General features: G+C 38.5%; 1 protein-coding gene across 4 annotated transcripts in view; it reads left to right on the top strand.

The window, feature by feature from the left end:
* The window catches only part of fam53a.L (family with sequence similarity 53 member A L homeolog), a 74783-nt gene extending 64012 nt beyond the window's left edge, over positions 1-10771 (top strand). For all 4 annotated transcript variants that reach the window (XM_041587534.1, XM_018227931.2, XM_041587539.1 and 1 more), the window contains exon 5: positions 7679-10771. In XM_041587534.1, the coding sequence (XP_041443468.1) occupies positions 7679-7984 (306 nt within the window). In that variant the 3' untranslated portion in view covers positions 7985-10771. The remainder of the gene's footprint in view (positions 1-7678) is intronic.
* Positions 10772-12328: the final 1557 nt, after the last annotated feature.

Genomic DNA, 12328 nt, shown 5'->3' with positions numbered 1-12328 from the left:
CTAACAGAACAGAACACTACTTCCTGCTTTTCAGCTCTGAGTTAGTCAGCGAATTGAAGGGCGGCCACATGGGACATAACTGTTCAGTTAGTTTGTAATTGATCCTCAGCATTCAGCTCAGATTCAAAAGCAATAGTTATGACCCATGTGCCCCCCCTCAAGTCACTGATTGGTTACTACCTGGCATCAGTGGAAACCAAGAGAGCTGCAAAGCTGGAAGTAGTGTTCTGGCTATTATGTTCGACATCCTGTGACTCCACCTTTATAGATTATATTTGGCTAACTAACTATATTAGAAACATTTTTTTATTTTGCACAGCCTATCTATTTATCCAGTTTTTTTTATTTTTACCCTGAACAATTCCTTTAATGGACAGTTATTTGTTGTATGTAACGATTTTTCTTCCATTTTGTTGTCTTTTCTACAAAGGCCCAACTTTTTGTTGCCACATTCGGAAACCATTCACTTTGGTGCGACCAGTTATTGTAGTTACTTTTACCTTTGTGTTTATACTTTACCTTGTTAGCTTTGAAGAAGAAAAAGCTAAATGCAACCTGTAGCCACCATACTGGTTCAGAATTACATTCCTTCCATTTATATACGTTAAGTTGGGTGGGGCTCTTGAAAATGGTTGAAACTTTAATGGGAATTATTCCGATCCTTGTAAGTCCCAAGTTACTTTTAAATATATGTTTTAAATATGTTTTGTGCAGGTATAAGTTCCACCGTGAGCCAACTTTGTAGAGTGTCAAGTAGTAGCCAATCAAAACACTAACTTGAGGCACGTTGCAAAGCTTGTGCAACTTGTTTTCTATGTGGTTGTGTTTATCTGAAAGCTTCTGTTATGCATTCTCATTACTTTTCATGACCTAAAACTCTCCAGATTCTGGCACTTTCATTATTTTTGGATTTCCACTATTCCGAACAATGTAGTTAATGTCCCACCCTTCCAAAAGCCGCATAGATCTTGACTTGTGCAGATGATCTCAAATGTTGCCCGTCCATTCACCATAAGCAAATGTCCAATTTCCGATTGCTTGCCATATAATGGTTAGTGAAGATTCCAAATTATCATATTTACAAGTTATTCTGCATTGAGAAAGCCAGTTGGATGACTGGTGAAGAAAAAAAAGAAAAAAAAACAGCAAGTTCAGTTTATTTGACATATTTCTACAGATTTACCATATTGTGTATATCACCGCCTGCTATATAGGGTTGGTTTATAATTTATAAAAAGTAAAAAGTATTGTAGTAGTGATACCTATATTGGCTAAAAATAAAAAAAACATTGCAAGCTTTCGGAACACCAAGGCCCCTTCGTCAGGCAAACTTCCTAATTTATTGCCCATGAATACCTTTCACTGATCTATATATAATGTATGCTGTGCCTGTCCATCTTTTATTTGTATTTTGCCTGACGAAGGGGCCTTGGTGCTCCGAAAGCTTGCAATGTATTTTTATCGTTAGCCAACATAGATATCACTTCTACAATACTTTTTGTATTTGTTTGTTTTTGTTATTTTATTTGTTATTTTTGCTACTGGCTAACACGGTACCCTTTTTCTGTTTTGTGCTAATTCATGGACTTGAGACTTCATAAATTACTTCACAGATATTTCTTTGCTCCATTGAGCATGCTGAACAGAATGGCTGGGTTTGGGCAAAGATGGCATGTCAGTTCCTGCCAAACAAAGACCTGACGGCGCACATAACAGATGGCTTGTGCCAGTAATGATCTTCTGAGTCGGCCCCAGATACCAGTGTTCTTTTTCTTCCTCTCTGTTTCTACGAATAATGTTGCCATAAATCTCGCCTCTTAATTTAGATCTGACTAGCGGTACTTTTTCATTGTTTTCCAAGCTTAGCAGTGCCCCCCCCCTTCACAGGATCAACATTTAGGTTCTTAACAAGGAACCTGAGGAATTCATCCTGTTTTTGAATGAATTAGCAGACACAGGGAGTATGAATGGGCAACTATAAGCGAGGAAGGCCTACTGGAATGGGGAGGCAGGCGTTCTTGAAGGGATCTTGCCAGGTCACAGCCAGGATGAATCCTCTGGCCTTTTCATTTCAGCATCGCATGAACAATCAAAGGCCCCCTTTTTATCTTTTGTTGCCCAGGAGGATACCCAGTTCAGATTCCAGCAGGCTTGAGAAGAAGGAAAGGCGATAGCAGTAGGCAGTGCTAGTAGATGATAATCAGGCATCAAAAGCAAGCTGAAGACAAGCCAGTACTTTGTCTTCTGACAGGAGAGAACAGACTGAAGTGCTTAGTTGTCAATGGGATCTCAAAGCTTTTTTGGAGCAGTGAATTAAAAGCTATGGAGGAGGCAGGCACCAAGAGCATCTGGCCCTTTTCTGCCTTCGGATCCACAAAATAAGATCACAATGTGAAATTAGGCCCAAAATGTCATAATGAAGTGAGCCTCTGCTTTCAAGGGGGTTCACGGTCAGCTAAAAGAACCGATATTTGCAAAAAGACCAGAGTAGAACAGTTGTGTCGGCTATAGAATTTTACATACGTTGCCCTTGCCTTTTGTATCATCTATAACCACGCTGGTAGTTGCCTAATGCCAACAGATGGTTATAAATATTAGGAGACTGATAATATAAGAATTGTGTCTCAATACTTTATTCTATATCTTGAATACAAAAAACACTCAAATAATTTAGTAGCCATCAAACTAAAAATGTAGTTAAAGGAAAACTATAACCCTCAAATAATGTAGGTCTCTAAAAATAAATTGCATAAAATGTAAAACCCTTCTTCCTGTAAATAAACCATTTTCATAATATACTTTTTTAGTAGTATGTGCTGTTGGGCAATCATAAATAGAAAACTGCTATTTCTAAAAATAAGGGCCACCCCCTGGGATGGTAGAATTCACAGTGCACACAAAGCAAGCATACATGTTAGGTCACATGAGCCACTTAACAGACAGAGTTCTGTCTTTTGCTTCCACACTTCTTCCTGTTACAGTTAGAGCTGCAGTATTTCTGGTCAGGTGATCTCTGAGGCAGCACACAGACCATCATGAAATTGTGGTTTAATGCAAGAGATGTAAAAGGGCAATATTTACTTAAATATATATTCCAGTTTGATTCTTTAATATGCCACTTAATATGATGTAAACTGTGTTGCTCAAGTATTAATTTTGTGTATAGTTTTCCTTTAAATTACTTTCAAACAAGCTACAAGCAATGCTTCTTGGTTGGCTGCTAATATCTACTGGTTTCTATGGGTTACTAGACCTGAATCAAACTTTATGCCCACTGGACACACACATGCAAAGTGAACAAACCTTCCAAGAGGTCTAGTTGTCCATATAAACCTCAATTGGACTGCAAGAAAATATCCAGTGTTTTTGACCAGGTTAAAATTGCAAATTGACCATATCGAGGAGGCTGATCTGCTGGGGAAAAAAAACTTCCAATGCATGTCTGGTTCTTTCACTATACGAGGACTGTCCAATCAAAAATGCTGATAGGGGGCCTTGGTTTGAGGGATATGCTTGGATCAGTTCATGATAAACAGTAGTAATGTATATTAAACAAAATAATAATGGATATGTTCGTCCTTTTTGTGTGGGATTCCGATTGCCTTGACTTTAAGGGTCACATCTCCCTCTGCCCAGACCATATATTTTCTTTGCTGATGGAGAACATCTGTTCATTTCTTCTCTGCTAGTTATTACATCTTCTCGTCTGTTCTCAACTAGTCATTACATCCGTTCATCTGCTTTCAGCTAGTCATTTAGTGATATTTCAGCTTTCTCCTTGTGCACGCCCACTGCTATTTCCAGCAGAAGCCAGTTGACGTCTTCCATAGTCATTCCCCTGTCGAATATCTTTAAAGGAGAACTAAAGCCTAAAAATGAATATGGCTGAAAATGCCATATTTTATATAGTGAACTTATTGCACGAGGCTAATGTTTCAGCTTGTCAATAGCAGCAATGATCCAGGACTTCAAACTTGTCACAGGGGGTCACCATCTTGGAAAGTGTCTGTGACACTCACATGCTCAGTGGGCTCTGATTGGCTGTTGAGAAGCTAAGCTTAGGGCTCGTCACTAATTATCCAGCCGAAAATGAGGTTCCCCTGTAATATAAGCTGATGCTACAAGGCTGATTATTAAATTCTGATGTTAATTGCACCCTCTTGCTTTTCATGTAGCAATTTTCAGCATGGGGCTTTGCATCTGCTGTCAAACTTCAGCTCCCTGTACCACGGCTGCCATATATGTTGGTATGTTCTTGTGCAGCCTACGAGAAGCCTTAAAGCGGTTGTAAACCTTTAAATTAACTTTTAGTATGACATAGAGAGAGATATTCGGAGACAATTTGCTATTGGATTTTATTTTTTATTATTTTGAGTTATTTAGCTTTTTTATGCAGCAGCTCTCCATTTTGCAGTTTTTGCAATCTGGTTGCTAGAGTATCCCAGCAACCATGCATTGATTTGAATAAGTGACTGGAATATGAAAAGGAGAGGCCTGAATTGAAAGACGAGTAATAAAAAGTAGCAATAACAATTAAATTTGTAGCCTTACAGAGAATTAGTTTTTTTGATGGGGGCAGTGACCCACATTTGAAAGCTGGAAAGCTTTCATAAGAAGGCCAATAATTCAAAAACTATAAAAAATGAATGTGAAATGAAAAGTAGCTGGCCGTACTGTAACATAATAAAAGTTAATGGAAAGGTGAATCACCCATGTAAAGGTGGCCATACACGGGCCGATAAAAGCTGCCGACAGACCGAATCAGTAGCTTATTGCCCCGTGTATGGGGGCCCCCGACGGGCTTCCCCGATCGAGATCTGGCCGAAAGTCGGCCAGATCTCGATCGGATGGGGTTAAAAATCCCGTCGGATCGCGGCCGCATCTGTTCGTTGATGCGGTCCCGCGATCCGACCGCCCGTTTGCGAACGTGAAGGATCCGATCGTTGGGCCCTAGGGCCCACGATCGGATCAGCCCGATATTGCCCAGCTCAAGGTGGGCATATCGGAGGGAGATCCGCTCGTTTGGCGACATCGCCAAACGAGCGGATCTATCCGTGTATGGCCACCTTTAGGCAGTGTGTCTACTCCAGCTATGTCTGTGGAAGACCATTGAATCATGTTTTCATACCTCTAATGACATCAGGAATCGCAATAGGAGGATTATGGGAAGCCAGACTGCCTGGAGGCTTAGGCAGGGCTGAGACTGTGCAAATATATAAACACCCTATAGAAGCTGGGTTGGGATGGTGCAGCGGAAACCGGACAATACTACTTCTTTTAGACAAGTACAAAGAGAGAGGAATTGCCAGTACAATGGCCCTTTAAATGGACTATGGAAGAACATACCAACAGCTGTCAGCTTGTACTTACAGGAGGCGCCTCTCCTCAAGCAATTTTAAGAAAGTTTTTTGTCTTGATCGTCCATTTAGTAAAAACACTGTGTGTTCAGTCAGGGTTTTGTTTGAACTTAAGCCTGCACCTAAATTGGCCGTGTTCCCCAGGTATGTGCACACTCCCAGCTGAACAATAAGCCATTCTGTGAGGCTGTATGGCAGCACCCAATGATAAGGAGTTGGTAACACCCATTTAGTGTCAGTCATTGCTTCCATTTAGCTTCCCACAAAGGGACACTTGGCTGATTGGCATCCAGTTTCATTACAATGGCCAAACAAGCCCAAAACTCAATATTGTGTGCCCTATTGAGACCAGTCTTAATTTAAAGGGCAAGTAGAATCAAAAATTCTCCCTTTGCTTCCTATAGGCAGGTTAGTTGGCTCCTGGTAGACTTGTCTGTTGTATGAATGTGATTGAGAGCTTAGATTGTAAGCTCCACTGGGACAGGGAAGGCATGTGTAAAGCACTGCGGAATCTAAACAAAAAGGCTATACAATACAAACTGGTTTAGCTATAGATCTGTCCCAATGAGAGTGACTGACTTATTATTGCACTGCCGATATAATAACACTCGGCATGTCTGAGCATGTTACATTTATCTACCATGAAAGCAAGCGCCCTCTGTGTAACCAAGACTTATCCCAGATCCTGCAATCCATTATCTGCCTATGTTTCCAAGTAAACTTTATATATATATATATATATATATATATATATATATATATATATATATATATATATATATATATATATATATATATATATATATATATATATATATATATATATATATATAGGCAAGAGAGAAAAACCGCACCAACAGGTCTTTATACAAAAATAGAAACCTTTTATTCAACGTTTCGGCTCAAACCGCTGGAGCCGTCTTCTTTTTGTTCCTGAAGACGGCTCCAGCGGTTTGAGCCGAAACGTTGAATAAAAGGTTTTCTATTTTTGTATAAAGACCTGTTGGTGCGGTTTTTCTCTCTTGCCTATGACTATTGACACATGTAACCAGCACACAGGCATTGTTTTTTTCGGTTATCCGTGTGCACTTTACTCAAATTTGCTATATATATATATATATATATATATATATATATATATATATATATATATATATATATATATATATATATATATATATATATATATATATATATATATATATATATATATATATATATATATATAGTTTACTTGTGTGTGTGTGTGTATGTATATAAATATATATATATATATATATATATATATATATATATATATATATATATATATATATATAAATAAAATGTGTGTGTGTGTGTATATGTATATATATATATGTATATATGTATGTATGTATATATATATATATATATATATATATATATATATATATATATATATATATATATATATGTATATAGTTTGGATCTATTTTATGTAAACATTAAATAAATCCAATAGTGTGGTTTTTGCTTCCAATATGGAATAATTATATCTTAGTTGAGATCAAGTAAAAGGTACTTTTTTATTATTACAAAGACAAAGAAAATCATTTTTAAAAATTTGGATTATTGGATAAAAGGGAGTCAAATGGAGATGATCTTTTCACTATTCAACGCTTTCTAGGTAACTGGTTTCTGGAAAACAGATTGCATACCTGTACTTAATCCCAAAGAGAGTATAATTAATCCTTATTGGAAGTAAAACCAGCCCGTTAGATTTATTATTTAATGTTAACATGATTTTTTAGTAGACTTAAATGACTGCAAACCAATCATTTGGGTTGGGTGTCAGATGAATGATCCAATATATCTTAAAGGGGGGCTTCCTTTCCTAGCAGATGTATTAAAGCTCACTCAAATAACGGATTCCAGTACAAACAAAATCTAACAAAATAACTGCCTTTTGCACAAATTCTGCATGTAGAGAGACATGATGTCTGGTGAGCTCTAACACATCATCTAGGCAAAAGAAAGCCCCCCTATAAGATATATTGGATCTAACTGACCATGAATATCTGACATCCAACTCCTGAATGAAGACAGAATGAAGAGAAACAGATGCTAAGAGAGGAATAGTGAAGATAAACTTGATTATTTCATGAATGTTACAGAATTTTTAATTGTATTTAGAAAGTTTTTTATTTCAGTGTGCTGAAGCTTATATTAAATTTTCATTTTTGCAATAGTTCCCCTTTAATTAAGCGGTTAATTTTTTCTTATTCTGGTATCATGTTATTAATCATGACATCGTTACATTATTATTGACGTTTCCATATCTGATTTGCTTTATTTCACAGACTTTAAAAAATTCTAAAAGCCTTTGCTCTCTTGATTATGAAGAGGACGAGGATCCTCACATGAAGACTATTGTCTCCTCTCCGTGTGACTCGGATGACCTCATGAGTAGCGTCACTCCTGGTTCCAGTCCTGCAAAGGAGTCATTTGTGGGAGCTGCGAGCCGGGGGCCCTTACGTGCCACAAACACAAGGGAGCCGCCATTGAGTGAAAGCGAAGAGGACACCAGCGATTGCGAGAGCTCAGAAGGAAGCGGCTTTCCTATAGACTGCGGCGACTTGGATCTGGAACAGATTGAAAACAATTAAGTCCCAAAGCTTCCGTTGGGTTCCTACGTCTTGGCAAGAGCTAATGGCGGCGTCTATGCAGTGTCATGCATGATCTGTCTGCCTTTGATATCTCATATTTTTTTTGTTTGGAGGCTCTGTCGGAGCAGTTGACAATGTGGAACATTTTCACCTATTTAGTTTTGTTATTCATGAAATGGACAAGATATAGTTTGGATATGACTGAGCGTTAAAGCTTATTTTCCACCTGGCAGTGTTTGCTTAGTGTTTAAGTACGTGGGACCTCCCCGATGAATTTTTTTACAAATATGGCTAATCTTCCATGTATTTTCCTTTTTAACCAACAGCAGAGTATGAGGGTGCAGCTTATTGTGTGCATGGGTATGCCTTTCTACCTATGAGTGGGAGCTGCTATTTTTATTGCCTCTTCCGGTGCCTGATCTGTAGACTTGAGTTGAATGTGATGACCTTTAAGGCTTACGTAACCGATAACTGCAATATTAAATGCATACATTTGGGGTTATGCCATAGGTTCCCAAACTGTGGGGCAGATCCACCTGGGGTTTCAAATCAAGTGATGGGGGCGGGGGCAGTCTGTAGGCCGGTAATAAGATTTGAGGTGTATGCCTGTTTGCACACCTGAAGTTTTGTGGAAGTACAGTAAGACTAAGATGAATTTCGGGGTAAACACTTATTTTCAGCCCTGGGATTTCTTGGGTGCATAGCACAGTAATTGATAATAAGAAAAGGAGTGCCCTGGCTGCATTTTGACCCCTTAGGCAAAATAAACACAGTTTTATGCACTAATATAACTAAACTTTTACATCTTCTGATGTATTGTAGTTGCAAAAAGCAACAGGGTCAAAAGGTGCACTCCCAATCACCAGTCACCACAACGTAATGAACATTCAAGAAAGATGAAGATTGCACACCCGAGAGAAAAATTCAAATCATTTTATTTCATCCAAAAGTTACAAAAAAATAAAGCATTGGCCCTACGCGTTTCGACCATTTAAGGTGTTCATCAGGGCCAAAAAATCTAAATATAGTAAAAAGGCATCTTTTCTTTACTATATTTAGATTTTTTTCCCCCTGATGAGGACCTTAAATAGTCGAAACGCGTAGGGCTAATGCTTTTGTAACTTATGAAATAAAATGATTTGAATCTTTCTCTTTGCAACGCCAGTGTTCAGCAAGAAGATGAGCTTCCTTAATGTTGGAAGGTTCACTGTGATTGGCTACACCAAGCGTTGCAGTGCAGCGATCACCGACGTGGATTTCCGGCCAACAATGGGGTGTAGCTGGGGAACCATTGTCTGCAATATTTCGTGAAGATAATTGCATGCTGCCTTTGCCTTTTCAGGGCAGTTTAATTAGGGCTTTAGCACTGTGTTGAGTGGCCCCTCTGGAAAATTCATGGCAACCTGACCATGCAGCACTGTCCGTTCACTCCCTCGTTTACTATTTGCACTATTTTTTAGACATTATGGAAGAGCACATTTCTTCCTCAGTTGCCCTTAGATGGTGGTGCCTTTCCCTCAGTCTTCCATGCTAAGTTCCTCATGAACTGGTCTGGATTCCTCTAGCTCCTGCAAAATGCCCCAACAGTTCTCCTCATTGCAATATCTGATGCTACTTCCTTTAGCCATGGTAACCACCAAAACATTGAGCAGCTGGGTCTGCCCAACATTTTTGTATGCATAACGCTAAATCCAATGGGATGTTTAGCTACTCAGGAGCCACACCTATCTACAAGTACCTAGACTTTGTATCCTTTACTCAAGTGTTTCCTTCTCTCTATGGAGAGCGTTTGCTGGTTCCCCTTCCTTTGTATCAATGCACATACCAACAGCAGGAACGTCCTGCCAACACAATAAGCTGCACCTTCTCTATGATGATCTAAGGGAACATCAATGGGAGATAAAGCCTACTTATAACTGGAGTATGTTTTCCCTTTATGTTGAAGAGTTATGTACTCAGTTTGCCATTGGATGAAATTTAAGCTCTTCTGCTCTCACGTTGTTAGAGGACTATTATGGCCTCACTTTTGAGGGGGCTACGTCAAATGCTGAGTACAAGAAGTTTAGTTTTGTAAACATCTCCCATACTTGGCTTCGTTAAAAAAATAATAAAAAAAAAAATATTTAAAAAAAAAAAATCCCGATAAATTTGTCAGGTGGATTTATAATAAATTTCTAACAGATTTCTTCTTTTCTTCCACTTCTCTGGCTTTTTATAGTTCTGGAAGAATTAAGCATCTCTATTTTGAAAGAATATTTTTCAGCAGGGCATTCTGTAAAACTTCTGTCTGCCGCAGGAATGCGTTTCTTTTTTTTGTTATTATTCAAGAGTTTAAGGAAAAGAAAGCCTATTTCAATCAACAGATGATATTTCTGGTCCAAAATAACTGCTCACTTATATATATGTTTTTTGTAATAGTGAGTGGTTATAAAACTTGAGAACATGTACAAATGTGTTTATTTTTCATAGATTTCAATTTTGATCAAAAAAGAGTTCTAGTGACCTTAAAAAGCGAAGGAGAAAGAGAGTCCGTGATTTTACTACTTGAATATTTTTCTATCCTGAACAAATTGTCATTTACATTGTGTGCATTTACAAGTGCGATTAGGCACCGACGTTTTAGGTCATTTATTACCTTTATTTTTCTTTCTCCTGTTGAATGTATAAGAGCACTTGAACTTCACACAGGGACGTTGTCTTGTAACAATTGATTCCACGGGAGGTGATTCCTTCAGCAATACGTAGGATTATTTCTCATTGAAATAAATCAAATTGCTTTGCATAAAACGTTTGTTTCCTTTATTTGATGTCCCACAGGGATTGACTGGGAAAGAGTGTAAGCATGTGGACAAAGAGTTCTGTATTTTCACCATGGGGGTGATTATTCATCTGCCCTTTAAATTATTCACATAAGATTCTAGCTCTTCAAAAAAGTCCATTCACACTAGTTAATCTACAGGCACCATCTCTCCCTACTATACCTGCTATCCCACAGCCACTGTCCCTTCCCAGAGACTATTATCCTCTGTTACTATAGGCACTATCTCTCCCTACTATACCTGCTATCCCACAGTCACACTCCCTTCCCAGAGACTATTATCCACTGTTACTATAGGCACCATCTCTCCCTACTATACCTGCTATCCCACAGTCACACTCCCTTCCCAGAGACTATTATCCCACTGTTACTATAGGCACCATCTCTCCCTACTATACCTGCTATCCCACAGTCACACTCCCTTCCCAGAGACTATTATCCCACTGTTACTATAGGCACCATCTCTCCCTACTATACCTGCTATCCCACAGTCACACTCCCTTCCCAGAGACTATTATCCCACTGTTACTATAGGCACCATCTCTACCTGCTATCCCACAGTCACACTCCCTTCCCAGAGACTATTATCCCACTGTTACTATAGGCACCATATCTCTCTACTATACCTGCTATCTCAGTCTTTTCTCAAAGGCTATTACGTTGCTAATATAAGCACCATTATCCTGTACTATGCATACTATCTTACAGCTACAGAATGTTCCCCATGTCAGTTGAGCATTGTCAAACTGTTTGTTTACACAATAAATAACTTGTGGCCTAAATAAATAAATTGGTATCCTTTAGTGCAAACCCAATCACCATATCCATTGCCAAAAAAAAGCCGTATTCTGTTCCTTGGCAGAAATGGGGTGTTTGTCATGACCGAAATTATGCTGGTCCTATCACTGCCCACCTTAAAGCTGTAGACCTAACTTTTACAATAAGTGCTTGCACCCCAGTAAGAGTAACTAATGAGAATAAATAAGTATTGGACAGCCATATGATAAAGAATAACAGAGAAAAATAACAGCAAACAGTGGAAATATAATAGTATTAAGAATGATAGATAATGAGCCTTACATAGGGTTTTCTGTTTCAAGCTCCCAGCCAGTAGTTCAGATTAATGCTACCTTTATGGAACCATGGAAAATGCAGGATCCCTTCTACACCTCTGAATTTCTTCAGATGTCACCTCTTTGAAGAGTTACAATGTGCCATTGTTTTTGGATTAGTGGAAGAGTTTATATGCCGAGAACTTCCCACACCAGTCAGTTGAACTGAAGAAGCTGCTCGGATGAGTAGTGAAACGTCTTCATTGATTACTCAGCAAGTCCAGTTGTTTTTAGATTTACCAATACTAGATATACAATGACCTGGATGAATAGTCATATTCTGAGGCTATACCTTCTTCAACAAGCAAGGAAAAGTTGTGCCTTAGGCTACTAAAAATGCCTTACCCTTTAAACAAAACCGGGATGGTTTGTCCATATATTGCAATATATTCAAGCTGGCCAACTACATCAAAG

This window comes from Xenopus laevis, chromosome 1L (genome assembly GCF_017654675.1).
Source record: "Xenopus laevis strain J_2021 chromosome 1L, Xenopus_laevis_v10.1, whole genome shotgun sequence".
NCBI classification, from domain to species: Eukaryota; Metazoa; Chordata; class Amphibia; order Anura; family Pipidae; genus Xenopus; species Xenopus laevis.
The sequence above is the reverse complement of the archived record's forward strand: the minus strand, read 5'-3'. Positions and strand labels throughout refer to the sequence as shown.